The sequence below is a fragment of the Trachemys scripta genome, chromosome 21, assembly GCF_013100865.1.
Source record: "Trachemys scripta elegans isolate TJP31775 chromosome 21, CAS_Tse_1.0, whole genome shotgun sequence".
Taxonomy (NCBI): Eukaryota; Metazoa; Chordata; order Testudines; family Emydidae; genus Trachemys; species Trachemys scripta.
This window is the reverse complement of record NC_048318.1, coordinates 15,118,392-15,143,354: the sequence shown is the minus strand read 5'-3', so window position 1 is coordinate 15,143,354 and position 24,963 is coordinate 15,118,392. Positions and strand designations below refer to the sequence as shown.

Sequence of the window (24,963 nt, the reverse complement as noted above, 5' to 3'; positions counted from 1 at the left end):
CAGGAGTCCTGCTTCTCATTTATGCCAGAAAACCATCCTCCTCATCTCTATGGTGATGTTCAGGGGAAATGCACAGCCACAGAACAGCAGTGGATAGGAGAACAGTGACATTATATCTGGGAGTGACTCTATAGACAGGGATGATATAAGGGCTTAACCCAACTTCCAGGGAAGCCGATGGAAAGATAATTCCACAGTCCATGATTCTGTAAGCTTGGGAAGCTGCTATAAAAGTCTCGGGAAATAAACCCAAGCTACAGTACATCTAGCGTGGGTCAAAAAAATGTAGATTTTTTTTTCCTCCCACAGGAAATTTTTTCATTTAAAACAATATATCAGGTGAAAAAATTACATTTTGCAGTGAAAATTCCAACCCCCAAATGGTTTGATTTGGGGGGTTTCCTCCCTTTTCCGGTGGCCAAATAGAAAAAGGGTGAGAAATGGGACTGGCACAAGGGGACCCCATTCTCAGCTGAATCTAGGCCCCAGTATAATGCAAATAAATATCAGGAACTCTACGGTCCCTGGCTCCCAGTCCTGTGCTCTGATCACATTACTTCTGCAAGATCTTCATAAAAATGGGAAATCAAAGACCTGTACCTGAGACTGGCCGACTAGGTCTAAGCTGAGAGGAGCATCACTTACTGGAGATATCCCAGCTGCCTACAGATCAGAGTCCCCAGGGAGAGATTCCACCGCTCGTGACATGCCAGGAGCCAGCCAGGCCTGCCTTCCACCTGCACTTCCAACAAGAAGTTTCCCGTGTTTATTCTGAAAGATACTAAAACCATTTTATTAAAAACGTCCTGCAAGCGTCCTCGCGACCAGCTCTTTAAAAGGCCAAAGCTAAACACAATAAAGTCCCCGTGACTAACGAGGGACGAACCCATCACCAAATCTGGCCCTGCAAAGTGCCCCAGAAAACCTTTGGGGCTATTGCAAACCACGCCTCGACCTTTCCATGTGTTCCGCGGGCTCAGGGGGTGGCACTGCTGGGTACTGGCAAAGCATTCTGGGTAGTGCTATGCAGAGGGCTCCAGCAAGCTTCCCCTTTGCTTCAGAATTGCTCCAGTGTCCCAAAAACAAAGCACGTTGGGGACTGGGTTTAAAGGCAGAAGCTGAGCAGGGCCTGTTTGAGTGAAAGAAAAGCTGCAAAATTAGTTGGAGGCTGAATCCGAGACACTTACTACTTACATAGCACTTTCCAGTTAGAGATCTCTAAGCACTTTAAATAGCACCATTAACACTATCCCCATTGTAGAGGCAGGCCGAGCTTGGTGTCACAGAGCGATTGTGGTAGAGGCAAGCATAGAACCCACTGCCTGTCCTACACCCTGTCCAATGAACCACCCCGTCTCCTGCATTCAACAAGCATCTCAGGGACTTGATTAAAACTCCATTGCTGTGAAGTGGTGACTTTGTGAGACGCCCCATCTCAAGGGCTAGCTTCATGTGGGATTAAAACTGGGGCAGAGGTTACCTCTGGGGTGTGAGGGTCGGAAAAGGGGGACCAGTGGAGAACAGGAAGTGTGACATGTTGGGAGCACTGGTGCACCTGCACTGAACACCCGGTGGGTAAGAGGATGTTGTCACCTCGCCTTTGCGTGCAAGATGGGAAACCCCCAGCCGAATGGGGCCCAGACACACTGTGATCTGTGGCGACCTCAGGAGATGGGTGCGGAGGGCTAACGCTGAGCCCTAGACAGCAGGAGGTGCAGGAAAGTCATTTACACCATCGTTGGCGTCACTGCTGAATTTGAACCACAGCTCACAATCTGCTCAGCTCCCACTTTAGGGGTGGGGGTCAAAATCAGGGGGTCAGTAAGGAGGAGACCAGCTCCCTTCTCCTCTGCTCAGAACGGAGAGCGCGCTCCCCCTCCTCTCCCTGGCTTGGGTAATCAGCACTTCCCCCCCCCACTGCTCTTCCGCCTCCTACTTCGCTCCCCTTTAACCACTGGGCTCAGCTGTCAAGTTGCCACTGTGATGCCTTAGCCCCAGAGATTGCAAACATCCTCCGGGAAGGGAAGAGGCTTTTTACTGCAAAACTCAAGGAGAAAAGCAGAACGCGGGGGAACTTTCTGGTCTGTGACAACGAGAAAGGGGCAGGCAAAGGCACAGAGACAGCCTCATTCTTTGCTTTGCCTTTGACCTTGCTCTTAGGTCAGGCTGGATTCCAGGGGGTTTCCACAGATCACTGTGAGTGAAAGGTCCAGCTGAAGGCACTAGGCGAGACATCCTCTCCACAGGGATCCTGGCAGCGAGGAGAGAAGGGGCGTGGGGAGTAAAGATCTCAAACCTCTCCTGGGAGCCGTGGTGATGACGGGCTCGTCTTCCCTGGCGTCTGTGCAGATTGGGATCGACTCCACGTCCTGCAGGGGGCTGGGATCCTGGTCTGACAGGGGCGCTGTCAGGAATTTCACTTCAGGAGGAAGCGCAGAGGAGTGAGATGTGATAGAACAGTCTAGACAAGGCCCCAGAACACACGCCGTGGGGAACAACCCTGCACTGGCCCCGGGGGGGTTAGATATACCCTTAGGGCTTGATCCAAAGCCTGCTGAAGTCAACCAAGAGATTCCAGTTATTATGAGGCTGATCTATTATTTGCACTACAGTAGCACTTGGATCAACCCCCCATTGTGCACGGTGTTGTACAAACGCACAGCGAGAGATGGTCCCTGCCCTGAAGAGCTTACATTGAAACAGACGCAAGGTGAGAGGGGAAACAGGCTCCGAGTGGGGAAGGAACTTGCCCAGGGTCACGCAGCAGGTCATGGCAGACCAGGACTAGAACCTATTCCAGTGCCTGCTGCACTGTGCTGCCTCCGGTACTCTCCCTTCTTGGGCTTTGCAGCTGGGCTTTCCCACGCCTGGTGTCTGTGGCCCTGGGCCCCTGGTGACAATTCGCTCCATCACTTGCATGACCCCAAATCCCTGCTGTCCGTTTCAGCCACTGGTCTAAGGGCGGTTTTGAGAGAGGTGAGGAATCCCCCAGGAGATACAGACCTAGAAGCCACATCCCGATGGCGGCCCCTGCCAGTAGCCCGATGGCCCCAAGCAGCAGGAGGCATCTCTTGATGGGGCAGAGGTTTTCCAGGGATGTGTTGGAAGAATCTTTAAAAAAAACAGAGAGAGGTTGGATACTGAACAAGTTCTGGGTCTCATTGTCTTCTCCTCTGTGGCACAGTCTGGCCCCATCTAGCCCCTTGTAAACTCCCTAGCTCACCACAAACTCTCTTCTCTTCCTATGAGGATAAGCCCAGCGGTCCACCATGCGCCGTGGTTAGTACCCAGGATGGGGCACCGGGTCTCAGTCCCTAACAAGACTCCCCAGGGTGCAAACATGAGAACTAAGGAGGGATCCTTCCCCTGGACATCTTCCATCTGGCCAGCCAAAGGCACCGGAGCAGCAGGCTCCTTTTAATTAAAGAAGCCAGGCTAGCGGGACCAGGCAACCTGCTTACTTTACTAATAGCTGGCTGTGTCTCTGGAGAGGCAACATCTGCAGCATCTATACATCACAAGGGAGGCTCTGAGTCATTTACATGAGCACAAGAGGTGGTGATGTGGTGCTGCACTGTACAAACGCTTGTGAAGAGCACGTGATCTTCACGCCGGTGCACTGGAGAGCCTGTCCCACTTGGCTGCATTTAGCAATGCAGAATAGACTGGCTGGTTGGACACCTCCGACAAGGGGCAATTCCCAGTGACCTTCTCTGGGGCAGGCGACAGTAACAACCCGCACGGCTACTCCGGCACCCTCCATGCAGGGCTCTCTAGGCCCTGGACACCCGGGGCTGCTGGAATGGGGGAGGAGTGGACAGATGTTTCAGGTTCAGGAGGGTATTTTTCTTTCCAAAGGGAAGTGAGGGTTAGGGTTAGAAATGGCAAAGAAAGCGCCAGTTCTGGGGTGAGCACGAGGGACGGTTGCCTGAGATTCCCCTCAGCGTGGGATTCCCACGTGAGGACCCCCAGTCTCTGACCGCTCATCTCCTAGGCGAGCTCAATGCAGCCACCTTGATGTGAGCAGGTGTTGTGGGGTTGCCAGTCCTGGCTTGATCTGGATCCTGTGGGTGCCAGGCGAAGCAGAGAAACCCCTTACGCCTCATGCTGCCCCAACTGCCCCACCCCCATGAATAGCTCACCATTTCCGGCTGAGGTCTGTGTCCTTCCCACTTCTCCTCGTGGCTCCGTTGTCTTGGCCCTCTGGCTTTGGCCAGCATCCTGAGGGCTATGAAGGTCAATGGGGAACTGGGGAACTGATCCAAGATTCTAGAGGGAAAGAAACAAAGATCTGTACAAATCTGGGGCCACAGGGAAGTAATCAGGGGAATGGTCCAAATGCACTGGCGGAGGTGGTTCATGGACCAGTCACTCGTGTTGGGCCCAGATCTGAAAATCCACTTGGATAGATAGATAAATAGCCACTCTCTTCCCCTGTGCAACCAACCGCAAAGTTCCTATCCTGCAGGCACCAGTGTCCAACTGTCCTGCCGGCTCCCCGTGGTCAATGAAAACCTCACAATACCCCTTAGAGAGGGGATCCTAGTGGGGATGCTCAGAGAAGGAGCTCCACCAATGGGGTTCTGAACTGAGAAGATGGATCCCTGGCACAAGAGCCGGGATCCAGTCCCAGCTCATCCCAGGGGGAGAGGCACAAAGCCAGAGCAGTTTGGGAACAGGCATTCCCTTCGTTCTTAGTGGAAGCCTGAGATATGGGGGGTGGGATCCCAGGTCCTAGGGGGCAGGGTGGGAGAACGGAGCACTCCCCTGGCAGCCCTGTGTGGGCTGGGTACAGCCGGTCAATACACAGGGGGACTCTCTGGGGGGGGGAATTCAAAAGCAACAAAACATTTTCATTTCGTTTAAAAAATGTTCACCCAATTTTTTCAGTTTTTTTTTTTTTATTTATTTAACTAATTAACCCCCTGGGGAGGAAAATGGGAAAACAAAACAACCACCCTACCCCGAGCACTGAAAACATCTTCGGTTTTCTTCAAAAACAGATTTTGACCAAAACAAAGCGTTTCCATGAAAATGCTCATTTTGCTCAAAAAATGTGTCCATGAAATGTTCTCCACCAGCTGCAGTGCTGGACAGCCCAAGGTTGCCCTCTAGAAGCTGTGCGGTAGGGCACCTCAAAGCTCGGTAAGAAGAGCTAAGAAAGAAAACAAGGAACTTTATCCAGCATCTGAGTGGGGCACTTTCTGTGTGTGCACGCACACACACGCACACACACACACAAATCTGATGCCTGCTGAAGAACCCAAGGTTCAGTTTCTTAGCTTTCCATTTGCTCCTTCAGTCACAGGCTCTAAACTAGTTTCCAACCCACAATTCCTCCCTCCCAGTCGCCGGAACGGTCGGATGCACATGTTCGAGCGTATTAGAACCTCTAGCGCAGAGGTTCTCAACCAGGCATCCAAGGCCTCCTGGGGGGGCCACAAGCCGGTTTCAGGGGGCCTGCCAAAATAAACCAGAGCTGGCGTAAGAGGCGCTGGGGCCCCGGGAAGAAAGCCCAACCCCCACCGTACGGGACTGAAGCCTGAACCCTGTCGCATGGGGCTGAAGCCAAAGCTGGAGCAACTTAGCTTCGCAGGGCTCCCTGTGGCGTGGGGCCCCGGGCAATTGTCCTGCTTGTTACCCCCTACGCCGGCCCTGGCTTTTAATGTACTGGACATGGAGAAAAACAGTTGTTGTGGCACAGGGGGCCCGTGGAGTTTTTATAGCATGTTGGGAGTGGGGGCTCAGAAAGAAAAAGGTTGAGAACCCCTGGTCTAGTGCATGAAAGGAACCCACAGAGCTCACCACTTCCATACCAAAGTGCAGGTGCTCTGAGACCACTTAGCTCCAGGCTGTGCACCACCAGACAGCGCGTGGTCATACAGAAGGTAAAAGCTCCTTACCATGACAGCAGCACTCGGGGGAGAGCATGCGGCTAATTCACCATCACTGCTCCATGGGGCCAGCGGCTGCTCTCTGACAGGCGCAGCACCCGGGCCTCCCATTAAATAGCCTGGGTTTCACACCACACACGCATGCATGGGCTAAACAAAGCCAGCAGCTATGGTGTCACAGTGAATAGAGCTGTTGTTTTCCCAGAGAAGTCAGGAGGCTGCCAGACTGGTTTGCCCACCTCCCTACAATCAGCTAATTGGTGCCTGTAATAGATAAGGGGGCAGTCGCTTAGCAACGCCCCGCCCTCCTCCCCGTGCCCAAAAAGCATGCCACTCTCCCGGGCACCCCACCAGGAAACTCTGTCACTCCGCTGGATTGCGGGTGGAGAGCGACAGAGCGGTATTAGCCTTTGTTGAAATGTTTCAGATCTCAGCCCCCTGGTTCATTTTGATTCTGTTTGGACCAGACTTTCAGGTGATAAATACTGCAAGAGAGCAAGATCAGCTGCAGCCTCTCCGAGCCCCGTAAGGTTCAGTTCACCCATCATTTAGGAAGATGGGATCCTCTTACCTGACTCCTAGGGCAACAACTCCCAACAGTTTCTGCTCCAGTCGGTTTGTTGGCAAAAACTCCAGGAGTGCTGCCGAGGTTAACGTGGTGCATCTGGAGCTGTCTCTCGGGCAGGTTTCACAGCAGCCACGGAGCGTGATATCGCGTGTCCCTGGTGCAGAGCTGTCATACGCTACAAGGCCATTTCCATTGTCTCTTTCTTCCCTCAAAGTCAGCCAGTCCCTCCTGGGCCTCAGAGCCCAAAGGGGCCTGATCTAATGGTTTGACAAGGGGCCCTGGGTTTCCTTGAACCTGCCTGGCTCAGGGGGTGGAAACGAATGAGGCTATTTGCTGTGGAAATGGTTGTGATCGCCAGCAGGATCCTTTGCGCCGACCCTAGGGTTTTCTCTCCCTTTGCCCCATCTTCCTTCCTACCATCATGGTCTCTGAGTCCACAGACAGGGCTGGGGTACTGTGGTAAGATCCTTGGGACCCCCATTCCCCCCGATACACTCACACAGAGCCGTGACTGAGATAGCTCACTGGCTGCCTGCGTCATTCCTGCCGACAGGGCATGGAGAGGCTCCTTGCAAGTCACTCCTGTCCCCGAAGCTGCCTGGTTGCAAGTCAGACTGGACTGAATTTACAGCACGTAGAACGGTGCATTTTACCCACCTTGCTAATCGCACCTTGGGCTACAGCACAAAAGGAAGAGCCCGTTGAGATAATTAAGCCAGAGCAGACACAAAGGCATGTGCTGTTGGGCCATTAGTGCAGATCTCACCTGCATGAAGCTGGTGGCTACTCTCTTCACCTGAGCAGTGTATTAATGGCCCATACAAGCCCGGAGTAGTATAGTGCAGAGAAAAGTGGCAAAGGTATGTTTCATTGATGCAGGTCAGGACTGAGCTGAACTGGCAGAGGTGGGTGCTGCAGCACTGTATTATTGGACTGCGGTGCTGAGAAACCTCAGCTGGTTGAGGGGTGTCGACAGAGCCGTGGGTGGGGACCCCAGGGCTGGAAGAGCTGAGGGGGCTGAGGATCAGAAAACCAGCAAGGTGCTGCAGTTTGACTGCAGATTACTCTTGAGCCTCCCCACGTCTCAGCAAGCCCTTGCGAGCCGGGGGGCTTTGACATTTCAAGGTAACTTTCACAGGCATTATGTGCATTATCTGCCGGCCAGGTGACAGTTACTCAGCACTCGTCACTCAGCCCTAAAGCCTGCCTTCCCGTTACACCTGTGCACTTGTCTGTCACATGGCCGGCTTAAAACAAACAGAGGGCCGGGTAATTCTCCAGGAACGTGTGCCCGACCCTCAGCTCCCAGCGCGCCCCCCTGGCCTTTTGGATGCAGAGTGCAAAGAATAAAGGTCAGAATGGCAGGTGCCACCGTTTCGTTTCTGTTTTGATTTCCCATGTTAATTCCATGCTGGTGAAAGGTGCCTGGTTAATATCCCCAGAGGATGAAAGTCTTTTATCCACAGCATGTTCCCCTTCCCCCTCTACACCACAGCATGGCTCACTGTGCCAGGAGGACTCAGCACCAGGAATCAATCAGTCTTTCTCCTCTCTGCAGACTCAGCCACTGGGAGGAAGCGGGGTAATGAGTGCCGGCTCCGAAAGTGGGAGATTCGAGGATATAAGTGACTTCCCGCTGTGGCAATGGACTGGTTCATTGGACCTAGGCTGGGGCCTTTGGGTGCAAGAAGCAGGGAAGGGTTTAGACTTTCTGTGGAGAATGCAGGAAATCTCAGTATTATTTTTTATGAAACGTACGTATGCCTCAGCTGCCCCACTCCCTTCGGGATTGTTACCCACTGGGGGTGAAGCGCTTTTTTTCTTTCCTGGGGCAGAGCATAAGTGAGGCAGTGACTGGGTGAGAGTCACGTGTCTGGGTTGGCCTGTCTGGTCGAGCAAGAATGGGAGTTACCTTGGAGAGACCATGGAAGACCATCAACCGGACCATTAACTATTAACTACTGCTAGCCAAGAGGGGCCTGAAAACAGGTGGCTGGACTGGAGTCAAAGCCCTGAGGTGTGAACAGACTGAGACAAGATCCCGCTGTATTGGGGCAGGGCAAGAGGGAAGGTCAATCCTGGGCATTTGGGGTAAGGCGGGCAGGTTGTGCTGCCAGCATGCACATGCATGTAGGGTTTGTGTTATCTCTCTAACCTCATGGCCCTAAATGCTGTATTCCAGCTGGATCTCGTCCTGCGTCTCTGTAAATGTTTGCCAGTTGCATCGCTCCCAAGAGGGGCAGTATCCAACAGGCGCCAAGCTCTTTTGGACCTGTTGCAGGAACTCTGGTAAGAAACAGAGGTGCTGGAGCCAGGGACACAGTATCCGAGCGCAGGGATCCCCTTTGCAAAAAGTGGAAGTCAGGGCCTACCACTAAAAAGGCATCAGCATGGAGTCTTCTCCATCTGACTCCATGGCACCTTTCCTCACAGCAGGGGCACTAGACTTGCAGAAGTTCTAGAGTTCAGTGAACTATAAAAAAGGGGCGTAAAGCACTCCAAGTCATCTTTCACCTAAGAAGACAAAGGAACTGAGCACTTTGGGGGAGATCCTGACCAGCAGGGCGGTCACCCATCTTGCCGGAAAAAGATGTTGTAAGAATCTTAACAAAACTACAGTCTTGGTTGAAGGGAAGTCTTAGTCACTAGACCGTGTTTTTCACTTTTATTCCTTTTTGACCATTTCTGACTTTATCCCTGGTACTTGCACTCAGTTCAAAGCTCTCTCCTTCTGGTTAAATACACTTGTGTTACTTGTATTCTAAATGCGTGCTGTGTTGCACTGGGAGTGATTATTCACTCCAGTTAAAGCAACAAGCCACTAGGCATTTGTCTCTTTCAAGGAGCAGCGGCCCCTTATGACACCTCTGAATGTTCCAGGAGAAGGCTAGACAGTGGTGGGGAAATTCAGGACTGGGGTCACTTGGCTGGTCGTAACCAAGGCGGGCAGAGACCAGAGTGTGGCTGGGGTAACAAGCAGGCGGGCTGGAGTCAGTGCTGCTGAACCAGGGCAGCTTAACACACAGATAGTGCGTGCTTGTGTGCTGGTGGGGAGCACCCAGACAGGCAGCTCCAGCAGCAGGGCCTTGCAAGGCACCCAGAATTACAGGCAGGCGGTGACCCAGCCTCTCGCTGGGCGGCCCTTCTCTGAGCCTGAAGAGAACGTGTATTTAGATTTTCCCCCTTTGAAATCTCTCTGTCATTTCCAGTCTCTCCGAGACGGGAAGAGAATGAAAGTGTTGAAGGCGGCTACCTTGATGTCAGTGCCCATCCGTCACCTGCTTGGGCATTACACCAGCCCCGACGTCCCTTAGTGCTGGGACAGCAGACGCGCCCCCTGCAGTGATGTGGGGCTGGGTCTCAACTGGTCCTTCTGTCTCAAAGACAAAGCGCAAGTGAAGCAACCACCAACCACTTGTGCCTCTTTCCTGGTGCAGCAAGAGCGCTCTTTTCCTGTCAATAGGGACCCATGCGCCCTCTCCAACCAGAAAGAAGCAGCTGACATCTTGTTGCTTACAACCACAGTGAATTCGTAATGATACTCACCCAAGGAAAGCGCTGGGGATATTTTACGATCACCCTGGCCTGCGTGTTCTGGCTGAGATTTGGTGCAACAAATCGACAAGCGTGTGCACTAAACAGCAAGTGCTTTGAGTCGCAAGCATTCCACAGCAGCGGATGTTGATACTGGCACTCAACATTGGCTCTTGGCACCCCTGCGGGAGGAGCTGCACATTGCTACACCGACTGTAGGACCAGTGCTGACGTGGTTGTGATTCTCAGGACGGACCCAGCCAGCTCAGAGAGGCTTCCAGTCACAACCACTTTATATATTAGATTGAGAGCTGTGCAATGGGGAAGAGCAAAAGGAATATCAAAGAGAGAGCAAGTGTGTGTCTCCCCTCTCGCAGTCTGCCCTCAGCTGAACACAAAGCGGCTGCCTGTGTCTGCACCCGGCAGAGTCCTTGGAGGTTTGCAGGGACAGCACGCAGAAAACAATGGCAGATCAGTTAAAATGGCTAAATGCACCACAGCAAATGACCAGCCAATCCCTCCCACACTGCTGCAGGTCTCCTATAACAGAAAGGCACGGGTTTCATTTTTGCACACGATCCTGGCTCGATCTTCTCTCTTTGAGCTGTGGATCCACGCCAGTGAGATCTCTCTCTTTCCAGACAGGTTCCCTCCTCGCAGGATGGGATTTTCCCCCTTCCATCGTCTCTCCTTTGCTCCCTGAAAGTGCTGAATGGAGCAGTGGGTAGATCAAGAGCCCCTGAGACAGCAGGCTGAAGATGCAGCCCTCTGGGGCTCCTGGGAGTGACATGCTGTTGGGGGAGTGTTGCATTCACACTCCTGCCTTGTGCAAGGCCAGTGAGAGTGGGCGGCCCTCAGCGTGTCCTTAGTGTAACAGATGGCAGTTGAATGAGGACTTCATCAGCTACAGGCAACACCATGGGGCTGGGCAACTTGTCTGTCCACACCAGGTAGGCAGAGGCTTTGGGGTTTGCCGACTGAAAGCCAGGTTTGCTTCTGGTTTCCAAAGGTGGAGCTTTGCCTTGCTCACAAGAGAGGAGTTTGTTCTGCTGGACTGATTGTCTCGCTTCACAGTGTGTTGGCAACATACCAGCGACCCTGGGCCATGCTCGAGTGTGCTGAAGGACCAAGTCCCCAAGCTCGCACTTGTAGCAGACTCCTGTCCATTGTGGATAGGGCAGAGGGGGACCCATGACACACCCCACAATAGTGAGTTACACAAACATTGTGGGGGTGTCAGTGGCACATCCCTGCTGCGTCCATATTGCCCAGCCTGAGAGCAAATTACTGGGGAGTTTCCTCTCCATTTCCACATGCATCTAAATCTATGAGCCCTTGATTTCAATGGCTCTCTTGGGATTCACCCCACGCAGCCTCACCGATCTTCCTGCTCATCCATGTCATCTCTGCCTCACCCCTCTCATCTCCTGTCTCCCCTCCCCTATCGGCTCATTCCACTTCTCCTCTCCATCCCTCACAGCCAGAGTTTCTCCTTCACTTTGCTGCCAGAGGTTTTCCCTTGTAGCATCACTGAGTCCCTTCCCTTCAAACTGTCCTTTCCCCTCTGCTTTATGGCCAACCCCATCTCCAGGCAGACACGTGGCTGCCTCAGGCTCTGTGCTGGGTTAACGACAGTACAGGTGTCTCATTTTCTCTTACTCCCATTCCCAGACAGCAGATGGTGCTGAAGGACTAGTGAGCCGTGAGTGGGGCTCTCAGATGTACAGGACTGCAGCTGGTGGGTGCTAAGTCTTTGCTTGATTCACCATCTCCTTTTCCAGTCTACTCGGAAAACAATTGGGGAATCACCGTCCTGTTTTCTGGGGCTGTCCCAAATGGAACAGTTCCCAGTGGTCTGCAGGTAGAAAATTGTGGCAAGAATTAATTCAGCCATATAGCCCCAAATTCCTACGGCTATGGGGCTAGGGAAATGCCTGGATTTGCTGACGATCAAAGTTTTGTGACTGCGGCCAATAAACATGTTGCTCCATTTTGGTGCAAAACAAAACAAAAAAACACCTCTACAGAAATGCTGTTGACCAGAATATAAGAATGAAGAGAGATGGAACAATTTACTGGTTGTATGAGATTAACAGCTGAGGGGTTTGAAGAAAGATGAACTGAACGGGGTAAACTGTAAAAAACTAAAACACAAATCACTGCTATCATTTTAGAAAGATGGGACGAATACTGAATGTGAGTCATAACTAGGCTTGCAAGGATTAGATTTTTGTCAATACGTTTATATTTCACTGTACACACACATAACCCGATGAAAAACTATTTCCTTCGATAATCATCAGAATTTACTGTTAGGCAAAGTAAGAAAAATGCTGATTGAGAACTTATTAGGGTTTGATTTAAGGATACTTACTTTGTACATTTTGACACAGGATGTTGACAATTTATGTTTTAACAGCGACAAAACTTTAACTTTTTGAATGTCAGCATTTACTGTCATGAAATAACTATTGTCTGAGCCCCTATTGTCCAACCTCCCCACCCCGCCAAATTTCCCACAATTGTGAACATTTTAATTGAGAAAAACAGAGAACAAAGGCTTCAAAATAAACACTGAGCTTATCCATCACAATTAGCAACGTAAAAGAAATGAATTCTGCCAAGCCTACTCAGAGCCTAAACTGCCTTGATCCTGTTCTGTTCCTTTATCTTTTGTAGCTCTTTGTACTTATGTAAGAAAATAAAGTGTACTGTCTACAACGCTGTTTACCTTCATTAAAATGCTAGTGACTAAGACAGAGCTGGTCAAATGTTTTGTAAATTAATAATTCTGATGAAAAAAAGAAGAGGGAGGAGGGGACTGTCATGGCATTTTTAACCTATTTTTGATCAGTTCCACTCCATTTTTTTTAATGTAGCTATTACAAAATACAAATGCAGGACAGAAACAAACAGCAGGAGACTGCAAACATCAATCCCGATGCTGAAATATTCCTTCGTGTATTACATCAATACTGACTGACAGCTGCGGTTATGAAGGATACAATGTTTTCTTAGTCATTTTCATTTAGGAAACCGCTTCCTGGGTTCTGTACAATACGATCTATTTCTAACTTAATCTCTCGGGAACAAAACAATCTCTCGCTTCTGAAAGTCCCAAGCAGGGCAGGTGGAATATGGAAAGCTGCACAGCTTCATCACAGCCAATCAATGTATGTCCATTTACACCCTCTGGGGATCTGGCCCATGGTTTGTCAAATAAGGTACTTAGTTAATTTTGCACCATATTTGCAAATAAAACATGAACAAATACTTCTGCCCATTAATCAACCTGTCTGCTGAGTCTAATCACAAAGGGGTTATTTATTAGCAGACGTGACCATGTTCTTTGACATGTGTGCTCCTGCCTGCGATTCACTGGTCTCCCAGCTCATTTCACACAAGCTTCTGGGCATTTCCAAACTGGGCCAGATTTGAACCAGTGTCTGCTCCAAAATCTGCTCTTCCCCTGAGCCAGCAAGTCCTCGCGGTCTCGAGCCCTCCATTTAGCAGGGGAGAAGGCAATTCACGGTATTTGCCATTTACAGTCGGCCCCCACAATGAGCCTTGCAGAACAGATGGTTGGACACATTCCCTGCCCTGCAAATCTTACGGCCTGATGTGGGCATGTCACCTCCTCAGCGTGTGAGCTAGTGGCAGACAATGTAGAGGCTGGAGATTGGCAATGCATTGCTGCAAAGGAGAAGGGGTTCCAAAGCAAGCAAGCGGGCTGCTGACCCAGAGGTCCCAACGGTAGCTGGGGCTGGGATTGGAATGGCTGGGACCTGTGGTCTGAAAATGGAGGAATCTCCCAGGCAAATGTCTCTTCCTTTAAGGGAGGGAGTGGGCAGCGGATAATTCTGAACAACTCCTACCCTAATGTGTCACTCCTTCAAGCCAGGCAGTAGAGATGCCAAAATTTAATCTCTGCACAGAACTTCAGTGTCTGGACAGCAACCTTGTTTTCAGCTCCACGTTGTGTTGTGCTCCCGTAGTTTCTGCAGAGTATGTTTCCTGGGTGTTTGATCAACCCTTCCAAGATTTCCCCTCGGTCAGGATCAAGTCCACATTCCTTCATATCTTGCTTGCATGTGTTTTTATAGCAAAGCTTGGGATGTCCTATTATTCTTGTTCCCTCTGATAGCTCCCCATATTGCCTGTCCTTGGGTATGCATCTGTCTTCAAACCTACCCAGATGGCCCAACCAGAAATCTTGGCAAGTGATCGTAACAAGTGCCACCATCGTCTCCATCAGGGCATCAAAGTCCATGACAGGAGCTGGCTCCTACAGCTTGAAGAGAAAAAAGCCCGTAGGAAGCAAGCTGCTCCCAACCAAGATATATACATTTGCAATGTTTCAGAGTAGCAGCCGTGTTAGTCTGTATCCGCAAAAAGAACAGGAGTACTTGTGGCACCTTAGAGACTAACATTTATTTGAGCATAAGCTTTCATGGGCTACAGCCCACTTCTTCAGATGCATAGAATGGAACATATATTGAGGAGATATATAGACACACATACAGAGAGCATGAACAGGTGGGAGTTGTCTTACCAACTCTGAGAGGCCAATTAAGTAAGAGAAAAAACGTTTGAAGTGATAATCAAGATAGCCCAGTACAGACAGTTTGATAAGAAGTACACCACAAGAACAAGCCCCTAGAAAGCCAGCCTCATGGCTTGGGGAATCATCAGGCTGTTTTTCAAGTCTCTCCCTCTTGTGATGAAGGATTTTGCTGCATGTCTTTACAAGACATTTTAAATTCCTCTTGTAGTAGTGTCCTGAGTGCTTTCATTCAGCCTCTCACAGCTGGACAGCCCCAAGAGGGAACAGTTTGGGATTTCAGTTTAATTAATCTTACAAACCCTCCGCAATGCTTGTCCGATTCAAAGCCTCGGACCTCACCCAAGCCAAGATGCCAGTTGCTAGTCGTCCTCAAAACGAGTTTGCCTTTTGAAAAGCAAAATCTTAGCTGCTGTTTCAGGCTCTGAGGCAGATCCAGTGTTTGGATCTCTGCACATGACGGTAGTGAGCCCAGACAAGTCTAGTAATGCAAAACCCACGTCAGCCCAGAGATCACTGCTCAGGGGGAGACACATGCTGAGAGCTCAGATGTCCCAGTGGGCCGGGGGAGCCCAGAAGATCTAAACCAAAAGCAAAGGAGTCAGCATCAAACAATGCAGGGTTCATTTTCTCTGGGATAAAATGGCATTCAATCGCCTGATCCAGAATTCCCAAGGCAATTAGCTCAGTCCGAGGGAGGAAACAGAAGGGACAGTCAGCTGGGAGAGCACGTGGTCGATGTTCGCGCGGGGGGGAAATTCAGCAGTTACCGTTCACAGGGTTCTTTGCTCAAAGCTTGGTTTCTTTCAGCTTTGATTTGAGTAGCATTTGCATGAATGAGCCCAAGGAAATCTCATCGCAAAGCCACCATGTTATGAATGGATTCTCCCGAAACCCTCTAAACCGGCCCAGGGGCACTCAAACCCAGACGTGCAGAACTCGGCACAGTTCAGCCAAGGATTTTTTTTTTTTGTGAAGAAATCCAAAAACTAGTGAGCTCCACCGGTATTAGGGTTGTGCTCTGAGAGCCCAGCACACAGCGCTACTGCCAGCAATGACAATGCCGTGTGGACACTATCTGTTTGGCTGTTGAATTTGAAGAATTGGTGATGTCCAGTCAGGGTTCTGCTGCCTGGTACCCGGCGTGCGAGAGGAGGGGTGAAAAATCAGATTGATTCTTTAAGCATAGGCTCCAGGAGAGTGGAACAGATGAGCATCTTGCACCTTTTGCCACCAGACCCGTTCCCCAGGGTGAGCGCGGGAGGCGTGCGGTGTGCACACTACATCACTTACCAGTCCTCTGCGGCGTGAATGGGTGGAGCTTCAGAGCTTTCACCCATTCCCTTGAGGCTCTCCCTGGCCGTCACTGTCTTGATGTTTGAAGTCTGGGCAGGGATTCAAAGCCTGTTAATGTGGAACCAACAGCCGGGATGGTTGCTGCTTAGGGTCTGTCTACACTGCACAGTTGACCCAGGTAATTGGCACCCGGGTCTGAGCACCTGGGTTAGCCATACCCGCGCGTGTGTCCTCACTGTTTCTGCACTCGCCCATGCGTCTGCGGGCATATCCCCTGGCTCTTTGTGCTGAGATGCTCTAGGATTCTTTCCCTCAATTGTGTCGATTGCAGGAGAACATGTTTGTTCTTGGGGGGAAATTATGGGAAGGCAATGGAGGACTATCAGCATTTGAGAGATTTTACCTCCGCTTTCACTGGAAAGTGGGTATGTTCTAGCTCGAGTTAAAGTGGGGGTCAGGATCTAACCCATCTCCCCAGCCAGGTCAGCTAGCCTGGGCTTAAAGCACCTCCAAACCCAGGTCAGAGATTCTTCTGTGTGGATGGTAGGAAGCTAAGGTTAAAACCTGCATAAGAGCCTGGGTTAACTCTGCAGTGGAGACATACCCTGGCACAGAACTCCTTTGCTCCAGGGACTAAGCATACTGCCTTCTGTAGGCTCTACCAGTCCACGGGGATAGAGACCAGAGCTGGGAATTGGCCCTGGATTTCCCATGAGCAGTGCCCAACTCACGTCTCTCTTCAGGCAGGACGGAACGAGGGCTAGCAGAAAAGCATCCTCTTTTTTCCCTGGCATCTTTCTTTTCAGAGATTCCCACTCCGCTGCTGAATTTCTCTTGGGACGATACTGCATGCAGTGAGTGGCTATTGCTCCTATCAGCTGACTTAGGGACTATGCAAAAACCCAGAGGAGCACTTACAAAAGCCCATCAGACAGTTCCCTTATCTGACTTCTTCACCTGGTGCTGAGAGCTGCTGCTGGGACTAGACACGTATGTGTATTTTACCTGCTTTGGTTTTTCTGATTTAATGGGGAAAAAATCCCGTGGAAGCTAAAGAAGAAATCCTTTTTCTGATTCGAGCTAAAAATGAAGCTGTGCTGGGCTGGGGGTTGAGAATTCAAGGGCCCTGTTATTCACACACGGACTAAGCTGGTGCCCTCAGCCTCGAGTCACTGCTCTCTCCACAGAGGGCGAAGGCTCTGCCTGTGCAGCAGAAACCCTCTCGGAGTTAGAAGAATGCTGCTGGGAATGAATTTGGGGCCAGATCCGAAGCCCGTTGAAAGTGACAGGAATCTTTGCATTGCCTCCAATGGGATTTGGATCGGGCCCTTTGAGCGGGCTAAGGATGCACCCCCAGAGTCTGAAATCCTCTCTCCAGGGAAAAATATTGGAGGAGGAGAAGAGTGACAAAACTTCCAGAAAAACTACACCAGACCCCAGGATAGTTTGTCCAATCCCAGCCCTTTCCCACTCCCCTGTTCACTCCCGGCATCTCTTGGGGTGTGTCTACACTGCAGCTGGAGGCGAGCTCCCGGCCTGGGTAGGCAGAGGCATGCTAGTGGGGCTAAAAATAGCTGTGTGGATATTGTGGCTCCAGCAGGGACTTGCGCTAGCCACCGGAGCTCAGACCTAGGAAGTCAGGTGAGCTTGAAAGCCCGAGCTGCTGCCCGAGCCGCACTGTCCACACTGCTCTTTGCAGCATGCTAGCTCCAGCCCCGCTAGCATGGGACTCGCTCCCAGCTGCCGTGTAGACATGCCCGTGAAGGCTCACATTTGAGAAGGGAATTTATTGCAAAGGTCCCTGACTCTCCCCCTGCTGGGCTTGTGAACGTTCCATGAGGCCCTTTGGTGGCGGATGGGTCTCCATCGCTGGGAACGTGTACCAGCATCTGCCCAGAGATGTTACAAGAGAGGCCCAGGTCGGCATGGGGGGGTCAAGTAACATTTTAAACATCTCCACACTTTCACAACAGTAACATTGCACTTTTCCCCACGGCCGTAACTTCTCTGCTTCCACCCCTACCTCTCCTCTCACCTTATTCCCATGGACTTTCAGCTTCAGAAATGCTGCTGTGTTGTTGCTGTTGTTGAAATGCACCGAGTGGGAGGTGTATTATTGATCACTCTGCTTTGCTGGCTTTGGTTTACATTCACTTCCCTGGGACTGATCCCTTGGACAAACAGGAGCAACCAACTTTTATGCAACTTGACTGGAAGAAGCAAAGTTTCCTTCAGTTCTCAGGGCTGAAATTTAAAGGAAAAGCACAGTCTGGTTAATTTGGTCTAATTAGAGATTAGTTCCTTCCACAGAGGCAAACAGCAGAGTTTAAATCTGACACTTTCAGCACCAAAGCACAGATCTCTAATGCTTGAATGAAAGGAGTAACTCCGTTACCTGGCAGCAATAGTAGGCTGCTATCCTCCATGTGGCCCAGTCAGACACTGTGTAAGTATGTAACACTGAGAAATGCAAAGGGGCAGTGCAAGGAACACGAGAGTTTCCTGGCTATTTATACCACAGGCTGTGTTTCCTCCCTAGTTCCAAATAAGTTCTGACATATTTCTGATGTCAGTTGGGAATAATTTCCTAGTGTTGTGCCGGCATGATCCTCCCAGTACAGTGCCTTCTGAGATTGGGGGAAGTCTTTATTTGAAGAGAATTTTTCCTCCATTTGAGGCAACTGCAGAAGTCCCTTGAATGCATCTCCTGAATGAACAGACATGAAAGCAAAGACAAAAGGTGCATCAAAGACCCCTTAGGAAGTATTCCAATGATATCCCCTGGGTCAGAAAGCTGAAAGCCCCATCGCCACATACAGCTCACTCGAAAAGCACATACATCTCTCCTCAGATGAGCAATACTAAGGTTCCATTCTCTGAATGCTTTGACCCACTGCTTTGTCAGTTTCCACCTCTGTCCTGCTTTACTCACCACTAACCGTTCCAGACATCAGGTGCAGAGCAGAAGACACTTCATCAAACATCTTCGGCGATCAGAATCCATTTTCACCATGGGAGGCGCGATCCTTTGAAGGCGTGAAACTCTGCCCTGTCTCCACGCTGTCGATGGGAGCAGAACGCAGCCTGATGTGAACCCGTAATCACAGAGGGAGCTGTGCCTTTAGTCAAGGAGTTTGCACTGTACTTACTGAATCTGCTGGCAGCTGCATGTTACAAACAGCCATTACTGGGAAGTGCTTTATGATTGAAGTTTACACAGAGGAATTCAGCTCCATTTGTTCTGAAATATTACAGATGGGAAATATTCATTAGGTCCCAAGTAGCATGTAGAATTGCTACCTAGAATGTTTCCCAGTCTAGATTTAAGTGACTCAAGTGGCGCTGTTAAAACTGCAGTGTGCTACAGTGACTCTGTTTCCATTGTAAACCCTCAGCAAGGCCATAAGCATTAACACTGTTAATCACCCAGGGCTGGAGGTTCAAAAGATGTTGGCCAACTTATTTTGTGTTTTAGAAATGCAGCTCCACCCAGTTAAAAGATCCCAGCCACCTGGATGTGCCGAGACTCCATATGCTTGGGGGCATATTACTCTTGATTTACATGCAATAATCCTAGTGAGGTCAAGCATGGGACTTCTCCCCCTCAGCAAGTGGGAAAAAAGATGAAATAAAAATAAATAAAACAAAACACAAGAAAAAGAACTGCCATACTGGGTCAGATCAATGGTCCATCTAGCCCAGTATCCTGTCTTCTGACAGTGGCCAATGCCAGGTGCCCCAGAGGGAATGAACAGAACAGGTGATCATCAAGTGATCCATTCCCTGTTTCTCATTCCCAGCCTCTGGCAAACAGAGGCTAGGGGCACTATCCCTGCCCATCCTGGCAAATAGCCATTGATGGACCTATCCTCCATGACTTTATCTAGTTCTTTTTTTGAACCCTGTTATAGTCTTGGCCTTCATAACATCCTCTGGCAAAGATGTTGTGCGTTGTGCAAAGAAATACTTCCTTTTGTTTGTTTTAAACCTGCTGCCTATTAATTTCATTTGGTGACTCCTAGTTCTTGTGTTATGAGAAGGAGTAAATAAAACTTTCTTATTTACTTTTTCCACACCAGTCATGATTTTATAGATCTCTGTCATAACCCACCCTTAGTCATCTCTTTTCCAAGCAGAAAAGTCCCAGTCTTATTAATCCCTCCTCACACAGAATCCATTCCATACCCCTCAACATTTTTGTTGCCCTTTTCTGAACCTTTTCCAATTCCAATGTATCTTTTTTGAGATGGGGCGACCACATCTGCAAGCCGTATTCAGGATGTGGGCATACCATGGATTTATATAGAGGCAACATGATTTTTTCTGTCTTATTATCTATCCCTTTCTTAATGATGCCCAACGTTAGCTTTTTTGACTGCCGCTGCACATTGAGTGGCTGTTTTCAGAGAACTATCCGCAATGACGCCAAGATCTCTTTCTTGAGTGGTAACACCAAATGCAGAGCTGGCTGACAATCGCTGCTAGGCCATAGGAGTTGATCCTCTAGCTACTGGCTACAGTTTGTCCTAGGCTCTGGGACTATCCATCCAGGACTGTCTGAGTTGTCACACTGGCCCACTCTGCAATGCATATAGACCCTGGAAAGACTGCACTGAGTCTGCCTTAGTGAGGTGACAAGCTGTGTACAACCGCTATAGACAGAATTTTTCACTCACTGCTCCTGACTGCGTGGGTGCCCCTATGAATAAATGAAGGGCGTGTGATTTACTGTCCCAATCACTCTGGAATACAGCACAGCCACTCAAGCTACAGAAGGGAGCAAGAACAGGGGTTGGAGGAGAAGCAGCAGTAAGAGGGAAAGGACCTTTCAAACTCCTCCAGCCCCCTGTGCTGGAGTCAGGGGAGCATTTCTGCTCTAAGATAGGCTGGTGTAAATCCACAGTAACTGAGCTCAGTGGAGCTGCTCCAGATTTACACCATAGTGAAGGGAGGATGGGTCTGAGGGTCTTGCAATGACTCGTGCAACATCATGAAAAGGCAACTCCTTAGCAACAGGCTGAAGCAGGTGTTGGCTTCAGAAGCAGGTTTGGGCTTTCCCATGCAGGGGAAGGGGTTCCTGAAGTTTTAGTGCACTTGAAGATGAGAAGAAACATTTAGAGAAAGTGGAAAACTCGCCCGCTGACTCACATTCCCGGCGGCAATTCTTATCCCTTGAGTCAGCGTCTGTCCGGAGTACTGCTCGGCACCTCCAAGTAGCTAGACACAGAGATCAGCCTCCTGCAAAGGGCTAAGTGGGCTTTCAGCTCCCACTGATGTCAATGAGCGTTGAGGGCTCTCGGAACCGGGCCAACAGCGAGCTGCAGGTTAGGAATATGCATTGAGATGTTCCCACACAGCTCCTACCCCGCAGCACACAGGGTCTCACAGTGCTAATCAGATCCGCAAGCAAGGGTCCTTCTGTAACTCAGAGGCTGCCCAACCCAGCAATCCTCTCCTTGGAAGGAAATATCGATTTCTTTCTAATGGACTCCATGGGCCTAAATCGCTGAGATCAAATCATGAGAATATCATTTCCTTTCAGCCCAAATTAAAGGGTAATTTAAAGACTCTTTAAAAAGCCCCAGAGAGATGCTGTAAGGAGCAATGAGCAGAAATTGATGGGAACAGAATATTTTGCTCCTGTGCATGGAAGTAGATCATCTCTTTGTCTGGGCCAGCTACAGACCAGGGCATCTGGGGACAGCAAAAGCCATGGAATGGAGTTTTGTGCCAGAGAGCACCAGGCATCCAGGGCACAGGCAACTGCAGAGACAGTTCAGCATTTGGGATTCAATCCAATTCCCAGTGAAGCCTGATCCGAAGGCCAGTCAAATCAATGAACAGGTTTCCCATTGACTTCAATGGGATCTGGCCCAAACCCTTTAATGAGAGCTGGCACGTGCCCCGATGAGCATGAGGCGAATGTGGGAAGGCAGAGAAGCCGGACGCGTCGTGATTGTTCATCAGCAAGTCCCCGCATTGGTTTGACACATCCTGCAGTAGCCTCTTTGCGGCCACGCTGCCCAGGAAGAGCAAAACTCTGCTAATTCATCTCACCACAAAGTCGCTGCAGCAGCGTGGCATGTCTGTGCCTCCTTTTAGAAGCTTTTATTCTTTACCTTTGGGGCCCCCTATCTCTGGCAGCACTCCTGGAGCCTCTTCCCCCCTCTGCTTCCCTCTGAGACCCTTCCTGGGGGTTTGCAGGGCTGGGAGGCACCTCACTACCAGTTGCCTTTAGTGTGAGGAAGCCTTTCCATGCCTGCAGGAGGGTCAGCTCCCCAACTCCACCGGCCATGGTCAACACAAGCACCCCCCCCCCCCCCCCCCCACAAGAGCTACGCAGGCCCCACAATCTCTCCACGGATATAGGCACATTACAACCCAGGACCCCTCCAAGCATCCCCCTGGTGTGCCAAGTATCCCCCTGGACAGTCACCCCAGCTTACCTGTTACATCTCAGGTCACCATGCCTCTTAGCACACAGCACATTGATGAGGTTATAGTGAAAACAAGTAAAAGTTCATTTAATAAAGTATAGCGATTTGAGTGCTAGCAAGTAGGAGTATTGGAAGCAAATGGTTACATATAAAACAAAATCATAACCTGCATTCTAGACCCTGGACTTAATTAATTAGATACTCTCCTGTTTAATAAAATATTGCTCACCAGTGCTTTCCAGCAGGCAGGCTGTGATCCCTTTTTCACGAGACAAAACATGTTGTCCATTTGTCTCGAAGGTGTAGGGTGCTGTGTGTTTCCTGGCATTATCTGATATACCAGACTAATCCTTTAAATTTAGTCTACATCTACACTACAGGGGGGAGTCGATTTAAGATACGCAAATTCAGCTACGTGAATAGCGTAGCTGAATTCGACGTATCGCAGCCGACTTACCCCGCTGTGAGGACGGCGGCAAAATCAACCTCTGCGGCTTCCTGTCGACGGCGCTTACTCCCACCTCCGCTGGTGGAGTAAGAGCGTCGATTCGGGGATCGATTGTCGCGTCCCAATGGGACGCGATAAATCGATCCCCAAGAGGTCGATTTCTACCCGCCGATTCAGGCGGGTAGTGTAGACCTAGCCTTAGTCAGAAACAGGACACCACCCCGTGGATTGTTTTTTCCTGTAGGTTTTCTCTCTTGTTGAGTTCACAATCTGATGCCTGGTGTCTGGCTTGGCACGCAAATAGGCACCCATCGCAAGACATACAATGCACAAGACACACATCACCAGATGGGGAGAGAAGCACCTGCTACCTCCTATCTGAAAAGAACATTTTGTCACCTCCTGGTGACCTGGCTTAATGCCCCTACTATAAGAACATAATTTTCAGTGTAGAGCTATAACTCCTGAAATATTACCCGTACACACATTTTGCAATGATTATGATGACCATTGGGCTACTAGCTCTCAGTAGACACCTCATATGCCACCCTTTAATGAATTATTATGCATTTATCCAACCCAAGGGGATCCCCGTAAAACTCCATGTGCCCTTCATGCCCCCGCCTTAGGTTCCTGAGTCACACACTCCCTGTTTCAATCTGCAGTACAGAGGTTCAAGCAGCGCGGGACTCAGCCCCGGCCTCATTCTAGAGTCTTTCCTGAAGCACTTTGCTTCATGAAGGTCATAGAGTGAGTGGAGACAATTTCAGGGAAACACGTTTCTCTCTACGGAGATTGAGGAGAAAAGCAATTATCATAACCTACTGCAATCCGTTATTTCGAGAGCAGCTGGCACCTCATAGAACAAAACAAAGGAGAATTCAGAGGCAATTCTGCCCATGCCAGAGAGATCGTCTGCACTTCTCCTCCCTGTTCTGGAGAATGAGCAGAAAGTTAGAGCAACCTGAGTGCCCCTGTCTTTGCAAACCATAGTAGCCAGAAGCCGGCGCTACCACACAGCAAGCATTAAGAAGGTTCCATAAGGCAGGAGCAGCACAATTAACACCCCAGGCAAACCTTCACCCCAAACTCAAAGGGCCAGATTTCAAAAGTGTCTACCACCCGCAGCTCCTCCTGGAACAATGAGAGCTACATTTAGGGGCCTAAATGGGAACTGAGCTCTTTGAAAAGCTGGAACAAAACGTGCACTGATTAATACTCAGAAAATTTCATTGCCTTTTTTTTTTTATTTTCTCATATTCTGCTCCTCTGTGCTTCCTGGATCAGGGGCTAGGAGAGGACATGGAATTACTGGAATTCAGCACGAAACCCCAGCAGAACCAGGAATCTGCCCACGGCCTTTTCTTGTGCTCTTGCAGGACATTCAGAGCCAAGGTAGGGATAAGCAGCGGGCAGACTTGGTCAGTCATCCCTGGGATGTGATTGACACCGAGAATTACCTCAATTGTGTTTGACATTTCCAGACCGGGACTGGCTAAGATCCTTTCCTCATGTGACAGATTATACTCTTTGGAGTCATTAAGATAAAGCTCTTTTGCCAATTAACTGGATTTTAATTGCTACAGCTCATTGCTTCTTGTCTCGGGCAGTTAGAGCTTGAACTGAGAATGTGGCATTTTAGAACTTAATGATGAGAAGCGTGTTTTAGCCTTTGGGATGAGCCCTGACCAGAAAGATGGTTTGTTTTCTTACTCTTTTGCTCTCTTCGCTTCTTTTCTTTTTCTGAAGTTGCACCAGGGAATCTCAGGCTCCTTTTCCTCCATGTTAAACCAGAGTCACTGGCCCTTGTGATCAGGGCATGGGGTAGTGGGGTACAAAGATGCTGAGCCTTCAAACTGCTCTACATCCTGCACTGGCTTTGATCCTCAGGTAACGCACATCAGGAGGGTGAGATGACCGTGTTCTTTTCCTGTCAGCATGCATGGCTGAGAATCCACGTGGCGATCTGAAGCATTCCAGTGGATATTCAGTGGGTGTTTTGTTCCTGACATTCACCAGAGATGACATGTCTTCTTTTTATTTACTGTAGGACCATATTCTTAACTGGTGTAAAAGAGCGATGCCTTCAGCAATCAGGATCTGTCCTCGGTACTGTGTCCAAAGTTACTATTCTAAGGAACAGCTCTATTTTTTGTACTGTTATTAGGTAAACCAAAGACAGGAGAAACTAATCAAGCCAACCCCTCCCCATCCTTCACCCCACT

General features: G+C 49.8%; 1 protein-coding gene across 3 annotated transcripts; it reads right to left on the bottom strand.

Moving 5' to 3' along the window:
- Nucleotides 1–8: 8 nt before the first annotated feature.
- On the bottom strand, nt 9–17,940 carry TMPRSS5 (transmembrane serine protease 5). 3 transcript variants are annotated; one of them, XR_004643661.1, is made up of 5 exons: nt 17,889–17,940; nt 4,143–4,269; nt 3,004–3,111; nt 2,297–2,419; nt 9–781 (listed from the first exon to the last, which is right to left on the bottom strand). XR_004643661.1 is itself a non-coding variant. In XM_034754636.1 (5 exons), exons 1-5 carry the CDS (start codon nt 6,003–6,005, stop codon nt 642–644), a joined length of 600 nt encoding a protein of 199 aa, XP_034610527.1. In that variant the 5' UTR covers nt 6,006–6,200; the 3' UTR covers nt 9–641. The 3 variants fall into 3 exon arrangements, 2 of the variants coding, with proteins under 2 accessions (XP_034610527.1, XP_034610528.1); XM_034754636.1 differs by lacking the exon at nt 17,889–17,940 and adding an exon at nt 5,904–6,200; XM_034754637.1 differs by lacking the exon at nt 17,889–17,940 and adding an exon at nt 5,904–6,200 and having other exon boundaries at nt 9–737.
- Between the last annotated feature and the right edge of the window lie 7,023 nt (nt 17,941–24,963).